The 24601-nt window shown below is 37.6% G+C and overlaps 2 protein-coding genes across 3 annotated transcripts; one reads left to right on the top strand and one right to left on the bottom strand.

The window, feature by feature from the left end:
- Positions 1–289: 289 nt before the first annotated feature.
- Positions 290–11131, bottom strand: tes (testis derived transcript (3 LIM domains)). 2 transcript variants are annotated; one of them, XM_056251016.1, is made up of 8 exons: positions 10974–11131; positions 8519–8604; positions 5882–6291; positions 5646–5809; positions 4442–4846; positions 2626–2841; positions 1685–1843; positions 290–522 (listed from the first exon to the last, which is right to left on the bottom strand). In XM_056251016.1, exons 1-8 carry the CDS (start codon positions 10998–11000, stop codon positions 328–330), a joined length of 1662 nt encoding a protein of 553 aa, XP_056106991.1. In that variant the 5' UTR covers positions 11001–11131; the 3' UTR covers positions 290–327. The 2 variants fall into 2 exon arrangements, with proteins under 2 accessions (XP_056106991.1, XP_056106990.1); XM_056251015.1 differs by having other exon boundaries at positions 5646–6291.
- Positions 11132–17711: 6580 nt separating this feature from the next.
- Positions 17712–23208, top strand: LOC130085311 (carboxypeptidase A1-like). The gene is made up of 11 exons (XM_056251024.1): positions 17712–17815; positions 18002–18083; positions 18190–18324; positions 18764–18862; positions 18981–19082; positions 21436–21534; positions 21654–21764; positions 21882–21972; positions 22518–22717; positions 22791–22875; positions 22952–23208. The coding sequence occupies exons 1-11, from the start codon at positions 17751–17753 to the stop codon at positions 23137–23139; spliced, it is 1257 nt and encodes a 418-aa protein (XP_056106999.1). The 5' UTR covers positions 17712–17750; the 3' UTR covers positions 23140–23208.
- Positions 23209–24601: the final 1393 nt, after the last annotated feature.

The raw sequence follows: 24601 nt of genomic DNA, 5'->3' as shown, positions 1-24601 counted from the left end.
TGCAATTTTAGACCTAAAAACGGGAAAGATAAATTCAGTAGCCAAAGAACAAAAGCCATTATTGCTTCTGTTTATTAATACTAAATTAATAATAATTAAGACACTGTCACATTGACAACACTTATTAAGTTGGTTCATCAGCCGCTGCTCCACCGTATTGCTTATTATTTCTCAAAAACCATTCAAATGACATGAAAATTAAGATTGGTCATACAACTACATTCATTTCTAAAATAGTGGGAGTATATATTTATTATGAGTAATACATTAGGCAGAACTGGTGCTCTGAGCACTTTCCCAAATAAAGTAGAATTCCTAGGTGTTCCTTCATGAGGCCATGATCTTTTTCTTGCACTCTACGGAGCAGAGCAGCATTCCCTGCAGGGCCATGAAGCGCTGGCCCATAAGGCACTTGGAGCAGCAGGAGCACTGGAAACACTGGGGCTCAGCGTGCCAATGGTGCTCTCCATACGACACGCGCTGAGCTTCAGGCTCGATGGGGTTCTGACAGGCCGCACAACACTGTGAACACAGAGGGACATGGAAAAATTCACAGGAAGAAGAAGTATATCATAGTAAATGTATTTGTTTGAAATAACACTTGTGACAAAGGTCTTTGATTACATATGTTACAGGCACAATCAAGCTAGTGCATTCTGGGATATAAATATTAAATAAACATTAAATATGTATATTTTGCATATGAATATTTTTTATTATTAGTATGATTTATTTCTTCATTTTTGAGCATATGAATATTTATTCTAAATAATATTAAATATTACATTTATAATGATTAAATTACATTAAACATTCATTCATATTTTAATAGTTAATATAACCATTAATATAATTAATAATCATTATGTATATTTTATATGCCCTTCAGCAAGGCATCCCAGGACATTGCACCTGTAATAAGTGTAATCAAAGTTATTTGGAACCAAGCTTAATTAATTATTAACATTATTATATCAATATAATATATAATTATATTATTAAAAATAATAATTTTACATATGTGTAAATAATTATTATACATATTATTTTAATATAATATACAAATGATAAAATATAAAAACTCTGCTTTTTTGAATGTCTGAAGTTTCCTTTCTAAGCTGATGTCTAACAGATGAGTCATAAGAGCTGTGTGTCATTGGACATGCAGGCGTTGAAAGAGAACGGTGGTGTCCGATATCACACAACTCCATTATAAGCGCATCCACCCTCCCTTTCCTCTGGTTATCATGTCACTGGCACTTCCTTAATCTCCTTCACCTGCTCCTGAACCAATATGGCTGGCAAACACATGCCGAGCCTGTTAGTTTTAATAGCCCAGGCTTAGCAGGAATTCACTTCCATTTAGGCATGACATGAATGATACTTGAAGAACGGTTGTAAAGCTAAATGTTTCAATGATTGTTCTATCTATCTATCTATCTATCTATCTATCTATCTATCTATCTATCTATCTATCTATCTATCTATCTATCTATCTATCTATCTATCTATCTATCTATCTATCTATCTATCTATCTATCTATCTATCTATCTATCTATCTATCTATCTACATTCTATTCTGAGGAAGATAAAAAGAAATCCAATTGAAAGAAAGATACTCAAAATCACATAGAGCAGAGAAACAGTGAGGGAGAGAGAAAGTAAGGAATTTCTTCTCTTTACCACAGCGTGGTTCTTCATGTAGCAGGGTTTGCAAACAGGCTTGTCTTTCTCCATGACGTAGGTCTCTCCAGCCAGCACACAGTCACAGTGAAAACAGCAGAAGTGCTTCAGGTGCCAATCGTGGCCCTCGGCCTGAGTGTACTCATTACTGAAGATGAGCTGGAGACCACACACACACACACACACACACACACACAAACAATTGTGTGTTAAACAGTTTAAGAACATTCAACAAAATTGCATTCAATTGTTCACTTGGTCAGATTTTAAAACGAAACATATGGTGGGGTCTAAACATCTGAGATGACATTAAATATCGTCAGCACTTTTTACTGTACCAATCTTTTTTTATGAACCATTGAAATTAGAATATAGGACAATGCACACCGAGCCACGTATTGCACAATCAGCCCAATTTGCGGTGCGGTTTCTAAGGTGCCACAGAGTATACGGTAAAGTGGACAGAAGGACTTTTTACTAGAGGTAAGCCAAATTTTTAGCACTTTACTGTACCAATCTTTATAATGAACCATTGAACTTGTCATCTAAGACAGTGCACACTGAGCCGCCTATTGCACCATCTGCCCATTTTGCAGCGCTATTTCTCAGCTGTTACAGAGGATGCATTAAAGTAGACAAAACGCTGTTATAGTAGACTTACTGCACTAACAAAATCCAAATTTCTAGCCTTTTTGACTGTACCAATCTTTCTTTATGGACCCTTGAACTTGGCATATAGGACAATGTACATGGAGCCAACTACTGCGCCATTAGCCCATTGACCTTTTGTTTGACCTGGAAATGATCAAAGTTAAGGTTTCTAAACATTTAAAACATAGCCATTATTAAGTTATTGAAGATTCTGAACTATTTCCAGGTTGCTAAACAAATGTAAGCAAATTTGTGACATTGACCATGTGAATTACTTTGCCTCCACTCACCTCATCGCAACCTGCACACCGAGGCTTTTCGCTATCTCCATAATGGCGGCCACAGTACAGCTTATCCTTCTTCCAAAAATAGATCATGTCCACCAGTAGCTCGCTGCAGTTACAGCACACAAAGCATGCAGGGTGCCAGAGTTTATCATAGCCTGCCCGCTCGGCGTAAACCGCCGGCTCACCCTTCTTCATGGGCAGCTGGCACCGGTGACATGACTGTGGGCAGAGATTCGGTGATGAGTTCAGCTTGGCATAAACATCAATGAAGAATGAAAGGGGGGGAAACACAGTGGAGGGAGGTTGGTATTAATGAAGACCAGACACGGTTCACTTAAAAAATTCATCACCCCAGGTGAAACATGAATATTGGAAATAGGAAAAACTACTAAGTCTAAAGGAATAGACCCAAGATTTACATTATTTTATATGACAAAATGTGACTATTTCTCATAATTACTTTATATCTCGCAAAAAATACAACTTTATATCTAATAATTATGCCTTCAATCTCACAATATGAATTTGTATTGATCTTTATATCATAATATAACTATTTCGCATTATTATGAATTTACATCTTGTATTTATGACTTTATGAGAAACAAAGTTGTAATTATTATATATACTTAACTTTATTTCTCACAATATGACTTAATCTCATAATCATAACTTTACTTCTCGTATTTATGACTATATATCTCATAATTCTACTTTTTCAGATTTCAAATCAATTTATCATATTTATGACTATCACAATGTAATTATCGCATGCAATAACTATTTCTCATATTTATAACTTTATTTCACTTACGACTTCTTGTATTTATGAGTTTATATATTTCAAAATCACTCACAAAGTGATTATTTTACATAATTAGGACTATTTCTCATATTTATGACTTTATATCTTACAATGCACATTTATTTTGTATAATTATGACTTCATATCTCACAAAAGAACTTTATTTCTCATAATTATAACTTTATATCTGTTTTATATTTATAATTTTAAACTTTATTATACAATAACCTGCTTTGGGAAAGCTGCAGCAGAGGGCAAGATTTTCCGTGAATAACATTTCAGTTTGTCCATCAGAAAGTTATTGTTTGACTTCAGAAGACTTGAAATATAGTGAAGGAATTGTATGGATCACATGAATGGTGCTTTTCGGAGCTTGAGAAATGGGATCACTATGAACTGTTGTTCTATGCAAAAGAGCTGCTGAAGATTGTTTTAATTCTTATGCGTTCCAGGGCAACAATAACAGCATAGAGGTTTGGAACAACATTAGGTTGAGTAAATAAAGACACACACAATGTTCATTTTAGGTGAACTATCCCTTTAAAAAGGGCAAGAACATTAGGCTGATGGCATACATGTGTTTCCATCATGAGATTTCAGATGCTTACAATAGATTTAGGAAAAATCCACCTGAGCTTGAACATAACCACAGGGACTAAGTGTGGTAATTTATGAAGATCTCTGGAAGAACAAAACGTTCATTCCAGCTGCCTGACTAACACAGGCTTGGCAGTATATGAACTGCTCTTATATTAATCAAGTGAATCTGGAGATAAGCACTGGAGAATGATTTGACTCCTGTGGCGCACATGTGGTGGAAATAAATACTCCAAAGGCGATTTTTCATTAATAGATGTTGACATTCAACTGGAAATAATCTAGATTGAGATTCATTTAGATATAAAGGGGTAATGAGAATAAAAAGGTTACAGACGCTATTTGTATGTAATAGAGAAAAGTCTTCATGACAAGCAACATTCACAATAGTTGTCCATTACTACCGTTAATACTTACGTAGTTACCAGCAGGTCCACTGAGTGAAGTTCCATCAGCCCCTGGGGTGCCAACTTTTCCCATTGTAGCAACAGCATCACCTTTGTCTCCTGGTGTCCCTGTTGTTCCAGCACCAGGCTTCCCTCCAGCCCCGACACCTTGAGGGCCGCTCTCCCCGGCCAAACCTGCCTGCAGCCCCATCTCTTCGGGCAAGGTGATGTCGCCTATGCCCAAAGCCTCATCCTTGTACTTTCGGACATACTGCTGCATTTGCTTGACCTCGTTGGGTGAGAGTTCGTGGCAGCGCTCAGGGTCTTGGTCGTGGTCGGGAAGCTGCTTGGCCATCTGCTTCTTACGGTAATCTGCTCCCGCCGAACCAGCGATGGGTCGCCGCTCCGGAGGCAGAAGTTCCATGTAGAGCAGAGCCTGAGAGGACAAAAGTGAAATGAAATGAAATGGGATTTGCCACTCTTATTTGACTTCTGTAATGTGATGTATTTTGTATTGAAACAGGGTATTCAAAAATAAATGACAAAGGAGTGGCAGGACTTTCATTCTTGGTGAACCATTCCTTTCATATTTAATATATATATATATATATATATATTGGAATAATTTAATTATATTAATAATAAAAATAATATTAAATAAATATAAATGTTTAATTTCATAATAATTGAAGTTTTATGTATAATTTTGCAACAGAAAGTTTACAGAAAATAACAGAACAATGTAGGCCTACAGACAAAAAGGTCAGCTTGATTTTTATTAATGAAAGGTGTAACTTTTCATTACTCAAAGAATGTTTTTAATCAAAACTAAAAGAACATGCATTTGTATATTCTTTTCTGAAGAGTAATGTTTTTATTGAAAAAAAAAGTAACATAACTGCTAATATTTTAAACTTCTGTTTTTTCCTCATTTTTAAGTATCAGCTAAATTACAAATGCAAATGATATTTCTAGTATTCAGCATTTTATATTTTAAGACGATCAAAATATTGGGAGAGCACAAACGTTTTACAAACTTTCAAGAGGGCAGTCTAAAAAAGAAGAAGAGAACAGTGACCTCTAGTGGAGCCAAGTATCATAGTACGATTACAAACTAACCCTCAAGCACAAGTTTGAATAAATAAACTATATATAATATTATATATAAAATTAATTGAAATATAATGTAATGTATAGTAAATTATAGTATATGATTTTAAGATTAAGAGAGTTACCAAGCCTTGGTTGATCCCAGGTGGAGCCCATTCATAGGTAACGGACTTAACCACATCTGTCTTGGCAGGCACTGCAGTGGGGGTTGGGACAGCAGTAGTGGCAGCACCAGGGCCTTTAGATGGGATGGAAGCACTATGGCTTGTCCCTAAAGCAGCAGTACGGCCTGTTCCAGATGCAGCAGTACGGCCTGTTCCTGATGCATCACTATGGCCTGTTCCTGAGGCAGCAGTACGGCCTGTTCCTGATGCATCACTATGGCCTGTCCCTAAAGCAGCACCATGGCCTGTTCCTGAGGCCGCAGTACGGCCTGTTGCTGGGGCTGCAGGGGAGTGAATTGACGCTCCTGGGACCGCAGTGGCAGCAACAGGTGGGGCATGAGCGGACTGAGCGTTGGGGGTGTAGGTCTGGCTGGAGCCGGGGACAAAAGAGGAAGCAGGAACAGGAGTAGCAGTGCTGATGGAGGCTGCCGGGATGCTGAATGTGACTTGGTTGCCTTTATAAGACGGGATGCCATCTCTCTTCAGCTTGGCTATGAGGCCTGTGTACTTGGTGTCCTCAAAAAGCCTTCCCACCTTCTTATTCTCCTCCGTCTCGAGCTGCACGTCATGGTCCTCAACGCCGCACTTGCAGTTTCGGCAAATCTTTCTGATAAAGAGAATGACGGAATTTTTATTTTGGGGTGAACACTTGTGGAAACACTTAAAGCATGCACTACAATTTAAAGGTTTGCGGTCAGTTAGATTTTTTTGGAAATAAATTAATACTTTTATTCAAAGATGCATTAAATGTGACAGTAAAAGACATTTATAATTTTACAAAAAATGTATATTGCAAATAAACGCTGATCTTTAGAACCCTCTTTATTTATTGAAGAATCCTGATGGGACTATCAAGGTTTCCACAAATATAAAGCAGCACAACTTTTTTCAAAATGAATGTTTCTTGAGCAGCAAATCAGCATAATAGAATGATTTATGAAGGATCATGTGACACTGAACACTGGAGTAATGATGCTAAAAATACAGCTTCACAGTCACAGGAATAAATATTTTAAGAATAGAAAACATAAGCACAAGAGACTGAGCCCAAACTTTTGAACTGTAAGCAAACAGCAGCATACTGGGAAATAACAAAACAATGATTGATAGAGAATGAGAGTAGCATATTATTACTGTAGGACGAGCTGTCTCTCTGAGTTACGTCTGTTTTGTTAAGTTAAGAGTCTGATAACACTAGTTTGGATTGCTGTGCACGTCGAGTTACGACATGCACAGAGTATTCAGTGATTACTTGGAAAAAGAACAACGCGGGTTACATGCTGAAACCCTTTCGTCATGATTTTTAACCGCAACATAAAATAAATAAACCACATTTTGTTGCATTCAATGACACCTGTGAACAGTTTGAGAAAAGACTTTGGTTTCTGTAGAGCAGGATAAAGTGCATTGTTTATCTGCAAGTTGACTTAAGGTTTATATGGGACATGTCATGAAAAACTCTTTGTTGACAATTTGAATGGAAAATGAATGCATTCTGGTTACTTTGTTGCTTCGAACCACTGTAATTAGCTATGTTTTCCATCCACCATTTTTTTATGTGAATTTCAGCATATTGCATAAAAAAATGCTGGATGGAAACACCAAGATGTGCATAAAAATGTATGTGCTCAATTGAGGCGGATCCATTTTTTATCCAATAAGGATATTATTGAAGGATAATCATGTTTGCGCTCCCAAACACCACCATCCGAACAGACGATAACATGACAGCATTTGTTGTTGCGTTTTCTCAAGCAATTTACTATGTAGGTAAAAAAGCCACAGGCTTCCCCAATTGCAGCAACTTCTATTTTTTTTTAATTATTATTATTGATTCTTTGCGCCAGTTTCCCAGGAAGTGATGATTTTGTTCTCTTGAACACACGGGATGGAAACGGTGCTTTATTTTGCAAATCTTTTATGCAATGTTCCAATTATGCGCATAAGTTACATTCACAACTTTGTATGGGAACCTAGCTATTGTGAACGCAGGGTCAGCGAGAGGGTAATCAGGAAAACTAAATTATGACTTTTTGGTGCAAGAAACCCTGACATTATAAGGGAATAAAATAAAATACTACAAAAGTAGAACATGGCCCCTTTTAAGGACACTTGGAGCTGTGTTTAACATATCAAAAAGAGCCAAGCAGAAAGAATGATGGTCTTTGGAAATGTTACAACATAAATCGTAGCCAGAAATCCAAAGAGGCTTTATCTTCACCCAAAAGAAATGTTTCAGCATGTCAGTGATCCAAAGCATCAAAGCACAGATGTTTTTACCCAAAGCGTTTAACAAACAAAAGACTGAGTTAAAGACGAGGAACAGGAAGTGGGCCTACGCCTGTCTGAGTCACTTTACTCCCACTCAGATGTCACTAATTCTGTTCAGCCACTGGATGGCTAGTCTCCCATCTCTACTGCATAGAAACAAACACAAAGATGAAGTCTCTGGCTCTGCATCCAATGACCTCCACGTTGACGTCTTTTCATTCAAAGAATTCCTGAAGCCCCACGAGGGCGCTCGGGAATGGCATGCAGCGCCGCTGTAGCGATAGAGCTTCGGCACGGGCATCTTGGCACCTGTGACTCTCGTTTCAGAAAAACTGGTGAAGTGCAGCTAATGGCCAGAGCTCTCTCAGCATGACACTTTTCTGGCCATATTTGTCAGATAGATATGGTACTGCATGTTGCCGTGTTTTTCAAGATGTTGATGGATAAAAACAGAGAAGTCAAACCAATGATAGCCCAAACATGATTACACAGATCTCACAGTAAAAAACACATGCATGAATAACATCACTACACAAATACATAGGAAGGAAGCAAGTACAAACCGCCAGAAGTGAAGATCAAAGCCTTCACACTTGTCCTTGCATTTCAGACAGGCAGCTCCGGCTCCTATCTCATGGCCCAGGGTTATCTGCCAAAACAATGCATAAAGACACATTGGATAAATCAACCCGTATCAAACACATGTGTTGATCAAACCATCTGAAGTTTAAAAAGTATTTGCATAGTTTATGGTATTTTAAATAACCATATGGCACTTTTCACAAATTTGGTATGAAACTCTTATTACGTTTTTTTTTAAAACAAATTACCAGTGAAAGGATGTGTGGAACCATCAGAAAATGTTAATTATCAACCTCAGGAGATATTAAATGAATCATTTTAAGAAATTAATCATTTTATTCAGCAAGGACGCATTAAAGTGATCGTAAAGATATTTATGTTACAAAAGATTTTCATTTCAAATAAATGCTGTCCTTTTGAACTTTCTATACATCAAAGAATCCTGAAGGAAATATTCAACATTGATAATAATAAGAAATGTTTCTTGACCAGCAAATCAGCATATTATAATCATTTCTGAAGGATCATGTGACACTGAAGACTGGAGTAATGACTGCTGAAAAAAAGAGTTAACCTATATCAAATTGTAATAATATTTAACAATATTAGTGTATTTTTACTGTATATATAGGCCTAATGCAGTTTTCCAACAATAATAAAAAGGCCTAAATAAATAAACCATGCCAAAACAGGTAAAAGGTTCGCAAATTTAGCATAATATTAAGATGTCACTCGGGTTAGCAAAATTTTGGGACCAAATTATTATTATTATTCAGGATTATTTCTTTCTTCTCTAACATAGTCCCACCCCCAAGTTCATAAAAATAAAGCATTTGTGTTTCCAATTATTTATAAAAGAGAAAAGACCAACATGTAACATATTACAGGTCTTACTATTTAGGACAAAATAAAAGACTTTACAAAAACACTTCAGTATGAAGCAGGACATAATTTACATAATTAAAGGAAAGAAAATAATCTGACACCAGTCTACTTCACTAGATATTCTAATATTTAGATTATAAAGTTCATTCCTGTCTCAGCATTTCTCAACAGTAAACCTCCCGAGCTGGAAGACCGCCTTATAAGGTCTAGTATTTATCAAGATGGAGAATGCCTGGAGGGATTTTTTTTCTGCCTAAAATACGGAGAGATCCCTCCAGATCTGAGGAGTTACTGTTGAACGGCAAAACTTGGGAGGCCCACGGTGGCATAAACCTGTAACTACTGTTATTTATACTGTACCAACACTAGTGCAAGGCTCAATTATTGCTTTTAAAAACATGGCAATTTTGTAGTTCTCGTAAAGATTTAACAGGCGAAAAATATTGCATCTTAAAGATGCTTTAAAAATTACAAATGTAAATGTTTTTTAATCGTTTCTTTGATAGACTCTTGAACTCTTAGTACACTAGTGGTGCAACTATAAAAATGTGGAAATGTTATATACATGAGAAACTGTCCGTTTCACGCAAACATTACAATTCTCTGAAGACTGTTGGAGTCGGACACTTTTCCATGTGATCAAAATGAACTTTCAAGCAAAATACATGCAAAGGTGCCATAAAAGTATAATTAAAGTAGTCCTTAATACTTGTATAATTTAAGTCTTCTTTATAATAATTGTTTTTTTTATTATATATCCAGTTAACTGTGTTGACTGGATCATTGAATCAGCAAGTTGAACTCAAGAACTAGACCAGTCTGATTTGAACAAATCATTTAGATTCAATTTCAGTCTGTTCATCACACAAAGTGCACAATGCATATTAACTATGTTTATGTTGAATTTAGTATCTTTTGTGTTTCACGAAAGAAAGAAAGAAAGAAAGAAAGAAAGAAAGAAAGAAAGAAAGAAAGAAAGAAAGAAAGAAAGACATGTGGGTGTAGTAACAGTAGTATTATAATTTTGGGTTGAACTATAACTTTAAACTGTCAAGAAGTGGAACTTCACATCTTTACATCCTCATCTTGCAAAACCCCACTTCTTTCTTTACTGTACCTACATGCATGTCACAACATATTGCAACTTGGCTTGTGGTTGAATAACTGCAATGTGCAAAGAACGTTTCTGCAGTAACACCTCTATAAGAAAAGTGAATGTATCTGCAGAATGATATATAATAATCATAACATCTTCCAGTTTGTTTACAATATGGAAACATTTAAATATATTGGCTCCATCAACTCAAATTCATTTTTTACTATCAAATAAAGAGGGACCAGGATCCTCCTCCTATGTTTTACTTCCTATTAATGACCACTTCCCGTTTCTTAATAAATGTAACCAAGCTTTTTAACCATTTGCTCGTAACCAACAGTCGTTATAACAAATGTTTCGCCATGTATAACAATGGCAGTGGCTTTACCTTTAAGGGCGTTGCCGAATGTTTCAGCAAATAACCCTTTGAACCATGACCAGTTTAATAAGCGTACCTTTTTAACTTCTTTCTCGATCTCCATTCTTGTCGAGCTTGTTTAGATTTGATAAACAGCGTTGACTATTCCCACCGGCAACTTTCCCTGAAGGATCACTTTTGTTGAACGGGACAGTATACCTCTGCCCCTCTCTGAGAGACTTCCGCTCATTGTCAATGTGTGCTGTTCAACCAATAGAAGCAGAGATGTCCATGAGAACTACCAATAAGAGCCAAGCATGACATGTAAAAGTTACAAATCGAAATAATCGCGCATAGATCGCTATATGAATAGTAAAATAGTCTACTGTATTTCACTGTTATGCTGTGTGTGTGACGTTACGTGGATTGCATTGCTTCATTTTTAAATTATATTTATGCAATTATTTATTTTAGATATTAATTTGAAATGATTATAAATAAAATGTAATTGTTTAAAATAAAATATTTTTGTCTTTTGTATAATATATCAAATCATATAGATAGATAGATAGATAGATAGATAGATAGATAGATAGATAGATGATAGATAGATAGATAGATAACGAAAAAACTTTATGATGATGTAAAACAAATAAGAAATATTTAAGCTGATATGTATGATGTAAATATGTACAGTCAAGTGAAAAAGAAAGGACACCTCATTGAATTATTTGGTTTTATGTGTGACATAATAAAAAATCATCTGGTCCTTAGCAGGTCTTAAAATTAGGTAAATACAATCTCAGATGAACAACAACACATTACATATTGCACCCTTTAGTATTATTATTATTTTTTTAAAAGATAGGCCAAAATGGAAAAGCCATGGTTGACAAATTAACACCCTTACTGCTTCCATTACACGAGAGTAGATGTTAAAACTTCATGCTGATTTGTACTCGGTTTTCGCCAAGATAAGCAAAACTAAGACGTAGCTTTACAGTAAATATGCTTCTCCATCCATTTACGCTTCTTTCCATATGGTGGTGTGACTCCCCTTCTGTCCGGCGTTAACGGCTGCAGTGTACTTGGCGCGTCAGCACACGCGACGGCTGCAACTACAGGACCAGCACGACAACCGTCTGGATTGAGCCGAGTAGGGGACATCTCTAGGGTCTTCAAGTGGGCACCTTCCGTCCTCAGTGTTTCGTCGACTAGCCCACGACACCTCAAGAGGGCTCGACAGTGACTCTGGCGTCCCAGAGTCACCCCCCTCCGTCCCCCACTCAACTCAACCCAGCTTACTGACCTCTACATCCATCCTGCTGCTGAGACCTAACCACAATCTCACAATCTCTCCGCAACCCATCCATACGCGCCAACCCGTTTGACTAAGGCTGTCGAGCCCCACTGGTGCGTTAATATGCAGTTTCAGTGGCAACGGTTCCGTATGGCATACCACCTACCGCAAAACACAAGATCTGCCCAACCACCCGTCATTCACGCAATATCCACAGGAACGTATAAATAAACCAACAGACTCTTCAAGTTTTCAAGAATTCTACGAAACCGCAGCGTGGCGGCCTGTACTCAGCCAGCTAGAATCTTTCCGTCTCAACCACAGCCAGTTGCTGCTCCTTTCTGCTGCTTCAGATAAGTTCTTTACTGTGCGACGCAACTCTTGGCCGCTGAATCCGACGTCTCTGAGGAACCGGGTTGTAGAGTGTGCCACAAAACCTCGACAACCCACTTCCACTGGATAAACCTGGACTCTCCATCCTCGCTGTTCTGCTTCAGTGGCCAGATGAGCATACCGCAGTTTCTTCCTCTCATATGCCTCATCTACCGCATCCTCCCATGGCACTGTTAACTCTATCAGTTGAACAATGCGTGCTGATCCAGACCACAAAACAAAACCTGGTCGGAGGTTAGTGGTGGCAATCTCAGGTGGAAAAATAAGTCGTTGATCAAGATCAGCCAGCATCTTCCAGTCCCTAGCAGCTTCCAGTTGTCCTGGGCGAGAATTGGTGTTAACACCTTTTCTTGGTGGTTGCTCGCCTGGGCGGAGGAATATTGTCTTCTGCGTGTAATGTTTTGCTAGAACAGGCGGCAACTTATTGGTCATACTACGCTTGCCTTCCAATGCTAAAGCCAAACATCGCAGTACTTGGTCATGGCGCCAAGTAAACCGACCTTGGCTAAGAGCCACCTTACATCCTGTCAAAATGTGCCTTAATGTGGCAGGTGATGAACACAAAGGACAAGAGGGATCCTCTCCTACCCAGAGGTTTAGGTTCTGCGGTGATGGGAGAACATCATATGTTGACCTAATAAGGAAACTGATCCTACTCTCTTCCATTTACCAAAGGTCTTGCCAGCCCATCTTGCGTTGTTCCACACTCTCCCATCTCATCCACTCTCCCTGCTTGGCCTGGGAAATGGCCTTTATACACCTCATCCTCTCCTCCTGCTTTCGCACCTTGTTGACTACCAGCTTCCTCCTTTGAGCTGGGCCTGCCTTGTGCCATTTAGGAGGAGCTAAACTGAGCCCAAAACCCCCTCTTCCATGCTGTACCTGTCCCACGATATCCCCAATTTGAAGGGCAGACTTTGCCTCTACAACAGATTTCTTTGCTGACCACTTTCTACCAGTTTTTAACACAGGGGCTGCCTCCCTTACACATTTGTCGCGTGACTCTACTAAGGTCATTTCCAGTCTGACCTTGGCACACTTAAAATCCTCGGTTAAAGCAGAGACTGGCAGCTGCAATATTCCTTTACTATAAAGTCCCACTCTGCTGAGGCAGCGTGGAACTCCCAACCATTTCCTGATGTATGAACTTATCAACGCTTCCAGCTTATCCACTGTTGTCAAAGAAACGTCGTACATGGTCAGTGGCCACAGCAACCTCGGCAGTTGACCAAACTGAAAGCACCAGAGTTTTAGTTTGCCAGGTAGAGCACAGCTGTTTATGCTCTTCAACCCTTCCACTGCTTGTCGTCTAACTTCTCCCACAACTGTGTCCTTTAGATCCCCATCGTACCATCTCCCAAGACTCTTCACTGGCTTCTCAGAAACTGTTGGTATTGCCTCACCATTAATGAAGAATGTTTTATCTACTACCTTTCCTTTAACTATCGAGATGCTCCTTGATTTACCACCTACCTACCATGACCTGAAATCTGTGAGTGTTTAAATTACGTTTCTTATGTTTTTCAGACTTTCATTACCTGTTGTATCTTTTAAACAATTTTACACACAAAAATCTACAATAATTTGATCTTCACCATGCTGTTTGCAGATTTACTCTTTCATGGACATGCTTGTGGCAGAAAACAGTAATCTGGTCAGGAATAAAGAGGGCTAATAACAGTCAGGTGCTGCTAATCAAATGTCTTTGATTAATTGATCATCAGCAAGCGTGATCACATCTATAAAAGCAGAAGTTTTGGCAGGTTGCTGTAATGAAACATTTATGGTGTGTGTATGTTAACACAACGCCAAGGAGGAAAGACATCAGCATTGATCTCAGAGAAGCAATTGTTGCTGCCATCAATCTGGGAAGGGTTATGGCCATTTCCAAACTATTTGAAGTTAAGTCAAAGTTTATTTATAAAGCACTTTTTTAAAAACAGCAAGTGTTCATCAAAGTGCTGTACACACATATCCCATATCAAACAGTCAACAGCACATAATAAAACAACAAAGCAACTCTCACATAGCGTCAAATGCCAAATATTAATAATAAAAAAACGTTTTTAAGGTAGTTTTAAAAACAGCAATGTGCATTATTCTACATTAAGGTAGATTATTCACAAGTGGAAAACATTCAAGACAGTCGCCAGTCTTCCCAGGAGTGGACATCCCAGCAAATTTACCCCAAGATCAGACCGTGCAATGCTCAGAGAAACTGCAAAAAACCCAAGAGCTACATCTCAGACTCTACAGGCCTCAGTTAACATGTTAAATTTTAAAGTTCACGACAGTACAATTATAAAAAGACTAAACAAGTATGGCTTGTTTGGAAGTGTTGTCTCTCTTCTCTAAAAAAAAAACATGGCAGCATGGCTTATGCAAAGTTTCATCTGAACAAACCTCAAGACTTCTAGAACAATGTCCTTTGGACATGATGAGACCAAAGTGGAGATGTTTAGGGGTTTATTAAAGATTTGTGTGGACTTGTCTTCATTAAGCCTGCTTGAATTCCTTGCTTTCATTTTTTGGACATGAAGCAAGGATAGCATGGCCAGTGGCACTGCTTCATTGTCATGACTAACTATATTGTCACTATTGATAATGTCATTGCTGTCTGAATATAATCAGACACTGAGTGTGTTTCATGTCTTATCTTGGGTGTAATTCTTACTCACTCAATACACAGTCGTTCCTTTAATTAGCTCTGTTTCATCGACCAGATTAAACGTGTCTTTGCAGACAGATCTTCAACCAATAAGCTGTCGCCACTACAAATCCTCACATAGACAAAAACTTCTTTAAGCAAACTGAAGTGAATAGTGTATTTAAATTCTGCAACCAATCATGTTTTAAATGAGAAGTCTGTGTATTGACTAAATCGCACCATAAACAGCTTGTTCTCATTCATCAGACACCAGTGTTACACAAAGTTGTGAGAACCAAAGCAGCAGGCCTGCCTGAGCTTATTAGTGTCATAAGGTCAAAACTATCCTCAGTGTTTCCTGCTCTTCTATTCCACAAAGCAAAATCCTGTTTTGCAGAGATCTAAATGCATAAGGTTAATCTCTTTGATGGTTTTCTATAACCATTCTATTCCTGCTTATTCCATTTGATGAGGTAAGAAGAAATAAGTTGTAATTAATTGTGACCAACTGCTATCTGTGTCTAAAGTAGTAATATTATGAAGGGCGAGTTTTTTTTACATGGGAGTGTATGTGACTTATTTAACATTTAGGTGTGCCTCTCCTGGCTGTCAGGATATGAATTATTATGAGGTTGTGCAGATAAGAAAACTCAAGAAGTAAATGATTACCATGGATTGGTTATCTTGACCTATATAGTAAAATCTGATAAGTTTTTGGTATAAATGCAACTGTTCTCTATTAATTTATTATTATATAAGAAAGGACTACACCAATAATTTTGCATATTTGCCCCAAAGGACACAGTCATGACTCTTTGATTTGGTCTTGTTTTTACTATCTCTCTGATTTCAGGCAATACCAGCTGAGGCATATTGATTACATTTACTAGTCAACTGAGGCATATTGATTACATTTACTAGCTTATGTTGCTATAAGTAACATTTAGGAAAAACAGCTGCATTCCTCTCACTCCAGCATTAGTATCGTACAATATTGTGGGAACTACAGCAGCAGGTTTCCCTTTCCATTACCACCTCAAATACAAGGTCACAGCCAGTGAGGCAGTACATAAAAGATGTCTCTAGTTCTACTCATATGGAAGCATATGGATAGCAATATTCAAATTTAAATGTAATATGCAAAATTGCATTTAAATTAAAATGTATTAAGTTGAAGGAATCGTTTTCTGTATGACAGTATCAGTCTCTCGCATCGCTGTGGAGGAATTTTGGCCCTCTCCTCTTTCAACGTTGCTTCAGTTCATTGAGGTTTGTGGGCATCTGTTTGTGCAATGCTCTCTTAAGGTCCCCCCACAAACCTCAATGAACTGAAGCAACGTTGAAAGAGGAGAGGGCCAAAATTCCTCCACAACGATGCAAGAGACAGATACTGTCATACAGAAAACGATTCATTCAACTTATTGCAGCTAAAAGTGTCTCTACAAGCAATTGAATCATAGGGTGTACTTACGCAGACCGCAACATAGTGTCGGCCCAGATGCGGCCCACATCTGGGCCGTGTGGAATCCATGTGTACCAGATGTGGGCCGGATCTGGGGCGACCCTATGTTGCTGTTTGGGTAGTTTGTCACCCATGGCTTTTCCATTTTGGCTTTATTTTAGTTAAATAAATAATGACACTGTGTAAAAATATGTAATTTGTTGCTGTTTATGAGGTTGTATTTATCTAATTTTAAGACCTGCTAACGACCAAATGATCTGTTAAAGTGCTGAAACAGCCGCGTCAAGTGAGCGGTGCTTTGCAAGTTCCTTTACTCATAGAAATTATCTAAGACAAGCTGTCTGAGATTGCTTGCTCTATTAGTATGATTGTACTATATGTTTTTGTGTTTGTGTTTTACCATTCTGATAACTCTGGTGATGTCTAAACCCATCTTTCACATCTTAGAAAGTACTTTGGTCTGATGTGAATATGTGTTGGTGGTGTAAGGGTGTGGGGGGTATTTTCTTGGCACACTTTGGGCCTCTTAGTACCAATTAAGCATGGGTTAAACATCACAGCCCGAGTATTGTTGCTGACCATGTCCACCCCTCTATAACCACAGTGTACCTACCATCTTCTGATGGCTACTTCTGGCAAGATAACGCACATGTCACAAAGCTCAAATAATCTCCAACTGGTTTCTTGATCATGGACACTGAGTTTACTAAACTGAAATGACCTCCACAGTCACCAGAGCTCAATCTGAATGTCAGAAACCAAACAGTAGATGGGCCCCATTGACTTCCATAGTATTTTTTTTTCATACTATGGAAGTCAGTGGGGCCCATCTACTGTTTGGAAACTATCTTCTTTTGTGTTTAGCAGAAGAAAGAAATTCATACAATTTCGGAACAACTTGAGGGTGAGGAAATGATGACAGAATTTAAAGTTTTGTGTGAACTATCCCTTTAAGAGTCTCAGGAGGAAGCTGTGGCTGAGTGTTAAGGAGGAGGGTCAACATGGTTAAAGCTACAGTGACAGAACATAAAGTGTGATTTTTAGTGTTGATAGTTCTACTTTATGTAAGAAGATGAACAGATTACTATTTTTAGGTGCTCTGTTTGTGGCTGTTTTTGCCAAAAAGACTTTCGAGAGGTGAGTTACTTTGCGGCTTAAATGGATAATAGTTCATCCAAAACTGATAATGTACTCAATTATGACATTCCAAACCTGTATGATCCTGTACAATACAAAATAAGTTGTTGTATTTTCATATCGTAAAAATAACGCCACATTTCATGTCTAAAAACATAATTAAACATATGGTGTTGATGATGTCAGAGACCAGGTTCTTCGGATCAACGCAAAAGATGAGGCACAAATCTCTCTCCTGAAGGAACTTTCTGAACAGGGGCATCTTGGGGTAATTCTCACATCAAGACCAGATATTTACATGTTTTATGTTTCTCATATGCATTTGGTATTTAAAACTGTGAACATCAGATTTCCTTGTTTCCTTCTGTGTTCAGCTGGACTTCTGGATGGAGCCCGTTCATGAGTCCCTGCCTGTGGATGTTCATGTCCCCTTTCACAGCCTCCAGGCTGTCAGGGCGTTCCTGGCATACAATCAGATCCAGTATCAAGTCATGATTATGGATGTCCAGGTTGGAATATTACTGGAGATAAAAAACAACTAATATTACTATTTACATTAACTAATTAAACTTTTTGACTATGATTTTTATTTTAGACGATAAACAATAATACAACACCCATTCATTGGTTACACCAGGGGTTCCCAAATAATGTTTTGGACCAAACTTAAAATATATTATAGGCCTATAAAGTACCAGGCCTGTGAGATTTGAAGTTGATATTTTAATACTTTAACAACAACACATTCACATGTTCTCTGATGTTTGTATGGTCACATATTTTATCTTAAAGTTTGATTGTTTTTATTAAAAATTTATTTTTTATTTTACATTTTTATTTATTATTAGCTTATCACCAACTCTTGAACCTCCTGCATTTCCATCACAAACCCCAGATTGGGAAACCCTGGGTTACTCCACAATAAAACCATTCTTCTTGCACCACAAGGATTTGCTGGAAGATGAAGAGCGTGAGATGGGGAAATATAATGCCTTTCCAAGAAGTACAGATGACTTTGTCTACTCCACCTACCATGACCTGAAATCTGTGAGTGTGTTTAAATGCGTTTCTTATGTTTTTCAGACTTTCATTACCTGTTGTATCTTTTAAACAATTTTACACACAAAAATCTACAATAATTTGATCTTCACCATGCTGTTTTCAGATTTACTCTTTCATGGACATGCTTGTGGCAGAAAACAGTAATCTGGTCAGCAAAATTGTGATTGGTAAGAGCTATGAGAGCCGTCCCTTGAACGTCCTGAAGGTAGGCCATGATAAATAATTATGTGCAGTGTTGGGTGTGATGCATTACTTAAGGAATAATTGATGACGGGCTGTCAAATTATTAGAAAAATAATGCACACCCGAGTGTGGCCACGACGCATTATTATGTGTATATATATACACAGAAAAATAACTCTTTCTTAACATTCTAGTTGATTTACAAGCAGACGAACACATAACTAATCTATACACACAAATCACGCATACTGTACATAGGAAATGGAAAAGTGAACCTGGAACAGAACAGGGGAATGACGCTATGGGGAAGTGTAATTTAACCATCTGAAAGAAGCATCAGTTTCTTACTTCAAAGCACCTTTGTTAACAAATGGGGTTCACAGCTTATACGAAACCTCTGTTTAGTTAATTGTACGATACTTGCAATGCCTTGGCCATTGAAAGAGTGCCTGGATGCAGTCTCAGGAGAAAGTCTTGATGATTCCTTGAGTTGATGGTGTTGAAGTTGCAATCAATTTCTTCTGCTTTAAATGATGAAGATATTAATGAACTTGCGATGTTAGTCTGACTCTGTTACTGTTGAGGAAGTTACACATGGCTTAATGTGTTGAGCGCACCGGCTCTGGGGCCGGAAGAGGCCTCACACAAACAGCAACCAGAATACGCAAAGAAGAAGGAGCCTGTGTGGGTGCTTTTTCACCTCTGAGGGAGGTCATTCCTCAGGGGGCCATGCAGTGAGCCAATAGGAACTTAAACCTTTAGAGGGAAAGTTTACTACCCTTTGTCTTTAAGCATGGTCTTTTGCATAATATAACTGGATTAGCAGTTTGTGTCCTTTCATACTCTGAATTAATCTAACAACAATATAATGCATGCTATATGTACACCAATGTGTAGGGCATTACATGAAGATTATTTTGATAGGACGCATGGTATAGCTGCATGTTATATAGTGGTTCTATCATAAAGCATATATAAAACAGTATAAAATACACTATATAAGACAGTTATTAATCCTACTGTTCTGGAGATATCATGTTCCTTCTTGGAAGGTTTTCTATGAATGGATGGGGAAGAGTCCTTTTTTAGGGGCATCGTGTGTGTTTCAAAAGGGAAATGGAGATTTTGTTCACATTCCTTCTGATTGTAATTGGCTTTCATGTCTGGGGGTTAGTTGCTCTTCGATTGTTGTCCACAGATACCTTGGTGTCTCGTTTTGTAGTTGGTTGAGATTATTTAAATATAACAAATAATTGTGTATTTGATTTGTCTCAGTCACTACATTACGTTTTTAGAGTAACTTGCCCGGTGCTTATTATTTGGAACCAGAAGTTTGAGAGCTTTTGTTTGAAAGTTTTATTTAGCATTTTTTGTAATTTCATACTTTCCTCATTACTAATTATGTTATCTATTTTATATGATCAATTATCAATTATATCAACAATTTGAGTGAAAATTTTAAATGAAAAATGAACATTAATTTAATAAATAGGTGAATGTACTGGACATAAACAGACAAACAAATAAAAAGGATTTTGAAAGAAATGTAGCTCTACAATAAGGTTTCAGGTTTTACTAAGGCTTTACTTTTTTTTAATACATTTTTTTACACTTAATCCAAAACATTTCCAGATTTGTGATGTAATTTCTGCATCATTAGCGCCACCTACTATTACTGGATATGTGAAATTTGAACGAGCAAACACATTCACGCCATGTCGTAATTACCGTAATTTCGAGATGACAACACGTGACGTCCTACTCTGAGCTGTTTACGTCGTCAGACTGGGAATTATGCGTATCTTTGGCAACACTATCAATGCCTAAATCAGGGGTGTCCTCCTAACTCGGTCCTGGAGGGCCACTGTCCTGCAGAGTTTAGCTCAACAACTTGCCTCAACACACCTGCCCGGAAGTTTTTTAGTAGTAAGACTGGTTCAGGTATGTTTAATTGGGGTTGGAGCTGAACTCTGCAGGACAGTGGACCTCCAGGAGCCGGGACACCCCTGGCCTAAATGAATCTGCAGCGGTCACGTGGTTCTCAGAAAATTCCCAGCTTACAAGTTATGGTGTGAATGTACATATAGTCCCACCCACAACTCAAGACACTGGCTGAGTCAGAGTTGTGTAGAATTAAATGTTTTGCTCAAAACAGAGGAATTTTCATAGCGCTCCTAAAGCACATCGTTTACAGTTACAAGAAAGTTTAACCTATGAATGACTCTGCAGTATTTTAACACCAAGACATTTACATTATTCAGCTTCAAAAGAGATTTTGAATCTCATACTTTTCCAAATGTATATTTAAATGCAGAATGTCGTATGTGTAATATAATCAAACTTTTTTTCCATTGTGATCATGTCTTTTCACTCAGTTCAGCACTGGAGAGAACCGTCCAGGTCTCTGGATTGACACTGGCATCCACTCCAGAGAATGGGTCACCCAGGCCAGCGGAATCTGGTTTGCCAAGAAGGTAAAGCTATTTATTCTTGAGTTAGCAAATACAAAGATGCTTTTCAAAAAAAGATTCATTGGTATAATGGAACAGGAATTGACTTAAGCACATATACCCATGTGTTTTGTCTTGTGCAGATCGTGACCGACTACAGACGTGACCCTGTCCTCACCGACATCCTTAACAACTATGATATCTTCTTGGAGATCGTCACCAACCCTGATGGTTACGCCTACACCCACAGCAGAGTGAGTTTTAGAGTCTGATGCCTGGAAGACTTCAACTGCACATTCAACTCAGAACAGCTATATTTTGGGAATAAATCCCAACTGACTGCTTTTCAATTGCGAATCTGTTTGTTTAAGGACCGCATGTGGCGTAAAACCAGAAAGCCGAACCCTGGCTCCAGCTGTGTTGGAGTTGATCCCAACAGAAACTGGGACGCTGGCTTTGGAGGTGAGATGCTTTCATCATTGAAAGTTGTACTTTAAGGCCCATGTCTTGGGGCAGGTGTGTGTGTGTGTGTGTGGGGGGGTTGGGGGGGGGAATGCCTTCTTTGATTTGATTGGCCATCTCAATTATTTTGACATTGACGGGTGCTGGTAGACCAATGAAGCAGACCAACCTTAAAATGTAACTTGGTTACACTTTATGTCAATAGTCCACTTTAGACATTCTACTAACTGAGTAACTTTGCAACTACATGTCAGCTAACTCTCATACGTAGACTATTAGGTTAGGGTTAGTAGAATAAGTTGACATGTATTTGCAAAATTACTTACAGTAGAATGTCTGTTGGGGGACCAACGAAATAAAGTTTTAGCAGATATTAAGAGACAGTCTACTAATACTCCAATGACTGGTATGTAGTTGGCTCCAAAGTTACCTATAGTTAGTAGAATTTCTAAAGTGTACTATTGAAATTACTTGTAACTTTTAAGGGGCTCTAAAGATTTATAGTATGTAATAGTTTCTTGTAATTGTCTGTTTTTCGTCTATAGGCGCTGGATCCAGCAATGACCCATGCACTGAGACTTACCGTGGACCCAGTGCTCATTCTGAGCCAGAAGTCAAGGCCATTGTGGACTTTGTGAAATCTCACGGCAACCTCAAGGCCTTTGTGTCCATCCACAGCTATTCCCAGATGCTCCTGTATCCATACGGATACAAGAGCACTCCTGCCAAGGACCAGGCTGAACTGGTATGCATGTGGAAACATACTATTCTAGATTTATTTAAAAACATTTAAAATTAATTCTGTATTGTCTCTTCAGTATAAGCTAGCCAGGAAGGCCATCTCTAAGCTGTGGTCATTGTATAACACTTACTACAGATATGGAAGCATCATTACCACCATCTGTAAGTTTAATAAGAGTCACTTAATTTTAGTTTTGCATCCCGGTTACCCTGCTAACAATCTCTGTTTTGTTCTCAGACCAAGCCAGTGGAGGCACTATTGACTGGACTTACGATCAGGGCATCAAGTACTCCTACACCTTTGAGCTGAGAGACACTGGTCGCTATGGTTTCATCCTGCCAGCCAATCAGATCGTCCCGACTGCTGAGGAGACCTGGCTGGCCCTGATGGCTATCATGGAGCACACCAAGAATAATCCATATTAAACATACAACAATATTTCTTTTGTGTCGAAGTGTATAAAATAGTGTTAATAAAAACAACATAAAGAATCACCATCTTATGGATGTTGCTTTGATATACATGATCAAATATAAATAATACGCTGTTCAGCCCTAAAAAGCTTCTGGATACTGATATATCTGTATCATATAATTTATCAGGCGTTATTTTTTTTTAATTTATCAGCATCGGTTAATATTGGATATTTAATTGTGCATGCTTATTTCCTCTATTTTTACATTTAGATTATATTTTTCATCATCTAAATGCTCTCTTAAAGTTCATCTTTATAAACACTAACTTTAATGACACTGCTGAATGTAATCTTTAGCAAATCTCAAAATGAATATCTAAAGATTTATAGTATGTATACTTTCTTGAATATCCATTTTTTCATACTTTACATTATAATGTTGTGATGCTTAAATTCACTTTATTAACGATTTATTTTAGTTTTTAGTGTTTTATTTATTAATTTATTTATACAAAAGAGTATATAATTTTAATAGACCATTTATTGGTTATTGGCCATAATATGGAAATACTTATTAGCTAATCAATGCAATTAGATATTTTATTAATCTTTTGCAGTAAAAGAACTCAAAACTTCCTCCCCAGTCCAAATAGCATTTATATGGCATTATAAGAATGCCATACATTTCTTAAACCAAAAGGCAAAAATAATTTGATAATTCAATAATTTGAATTGAATACAATAGTGACATCATCCAGATGCATCAACACATGACCGCCTACATTTACATATGATGCCTATTGGGTGAAACCCATTAATCAGAATAATGATATAATGAACAGGAAGCAGGTCAGATGTTGTTATTCCTAAACACTAGAAAAACTAGTGATATAAGAGTAAAATGGGCATCAAGCCTTTCCTGTTGATCTTTAAATTCCTCCAAAGGATCCGAAAGTTTGAAACAGGCGACTGAAGATTATTTTTAACAGGAACCCAATCATATAAGTTTTCAGATTTATGAATCTGTCAGTACAGAAAATGTATGTGGAGTATTTAATCAGATTATTTGAGCAAATATTGGTGGAACTCTTTCCTTCTTTCCTTACCTGATAATGTTGAAAGCTAAAGTGATTGTAACTTTTGTTATCTAAATGTTCAGGTTAAATCCCATGTTTTCTATCCTATCAGTTCTAAGAAAGATTTTTACCTTTAAAGAATAAGAAGTTAATGGATACAACTTTAATGGAGTCAGATTTATTATATTGGAGTCAGATAAATAATTGAATTATTCACTTTATGCTTCAACTGCTGTTTGTTTCGATTATTATGTTATTGAATGATATTCAATTCACATGCAAATGGGGTGTTTCTTTAATGCAAAAATGCTAAGATGTAACAACAACAAAAAAGAACGCACTTTAACAGGGAAAATGGATATAAAAATTAATTTCAAACCCATGATTTATGCTTCC

The sequence above is a fragment of the Rhinichthys klamathensis genome, unplaced genomic scaffold (assembly GCF_029890125.1).
Source record: "Rhinichthys klamathensis goyatoka isolate OS25496 unplaced genomic scaffold, OSU_Roscu_1.1 h1tg000076l_1, whole genome shotgun sequence".
Classification (NCBI taxonomy): domain Eukaryota; kingdom Metazoa; phylum Chordata; class Actinopteri; order Cypriniformes; family Leuciscidae; genus Rhinichthys; species Rhinichthys klamathensis.
The sequence above is the reverse complement of the archived record's forward strand: the minus strand, read 5'-3'. Positions and strand labels throughout refer to the sequence as shown.

What these genes read in the sequence shown, in the direction of transcription:
- tes (XM_056251015.1), bottom strand. Translation starts at nt 11,000, where the DNA reads ATGGAGATCGAGAAAGAAGTTAAAAAG. An exon ending in CTGGGATCAACCAAGGCTTG is followed by an intron (nt 4,847 to 5,645) that starts GTAACTCTCTTA and finishes TTGTCCTCTCAG; the next exon opens with GCTCTGCTCTACATGGAACT. An exon ending in GGTGTGCAGGTTGCGATGAG is followed by an intron (nt 1,844 to 2,625) that starts GTGAGTGGAGGC and finishes TGTGGTCTCCAG; the next exon opens with CTCATCTTCAGTAATGAGTA.
- LOC130085311 (XM_056251024.1), top strand. Translation starts at nt 17,751, where the DNA reads ATGAACAGATTACTATTTTTAGGTGCTCTGTTTGTGGCTGTTTTTGCC. An exon ending in GCCAAAAAGACTTTCGAGAG is followed by an intron (nt 17,816 to 18,001) that starts GTGAGTTACTTT and finishes TGATGATGTCAG; the next exon opens with AGACCAGGTTCTTCGGATCA. An exon ending in CTGGGACGCTGGCTTTGGAG is followed by an intron (nt 21,973 to 22,517) that starts GTGAGATGCTTT and finishes TTTCGTCTATAG; the next exon opens with GCGCTGGATCCAGCAATGAC.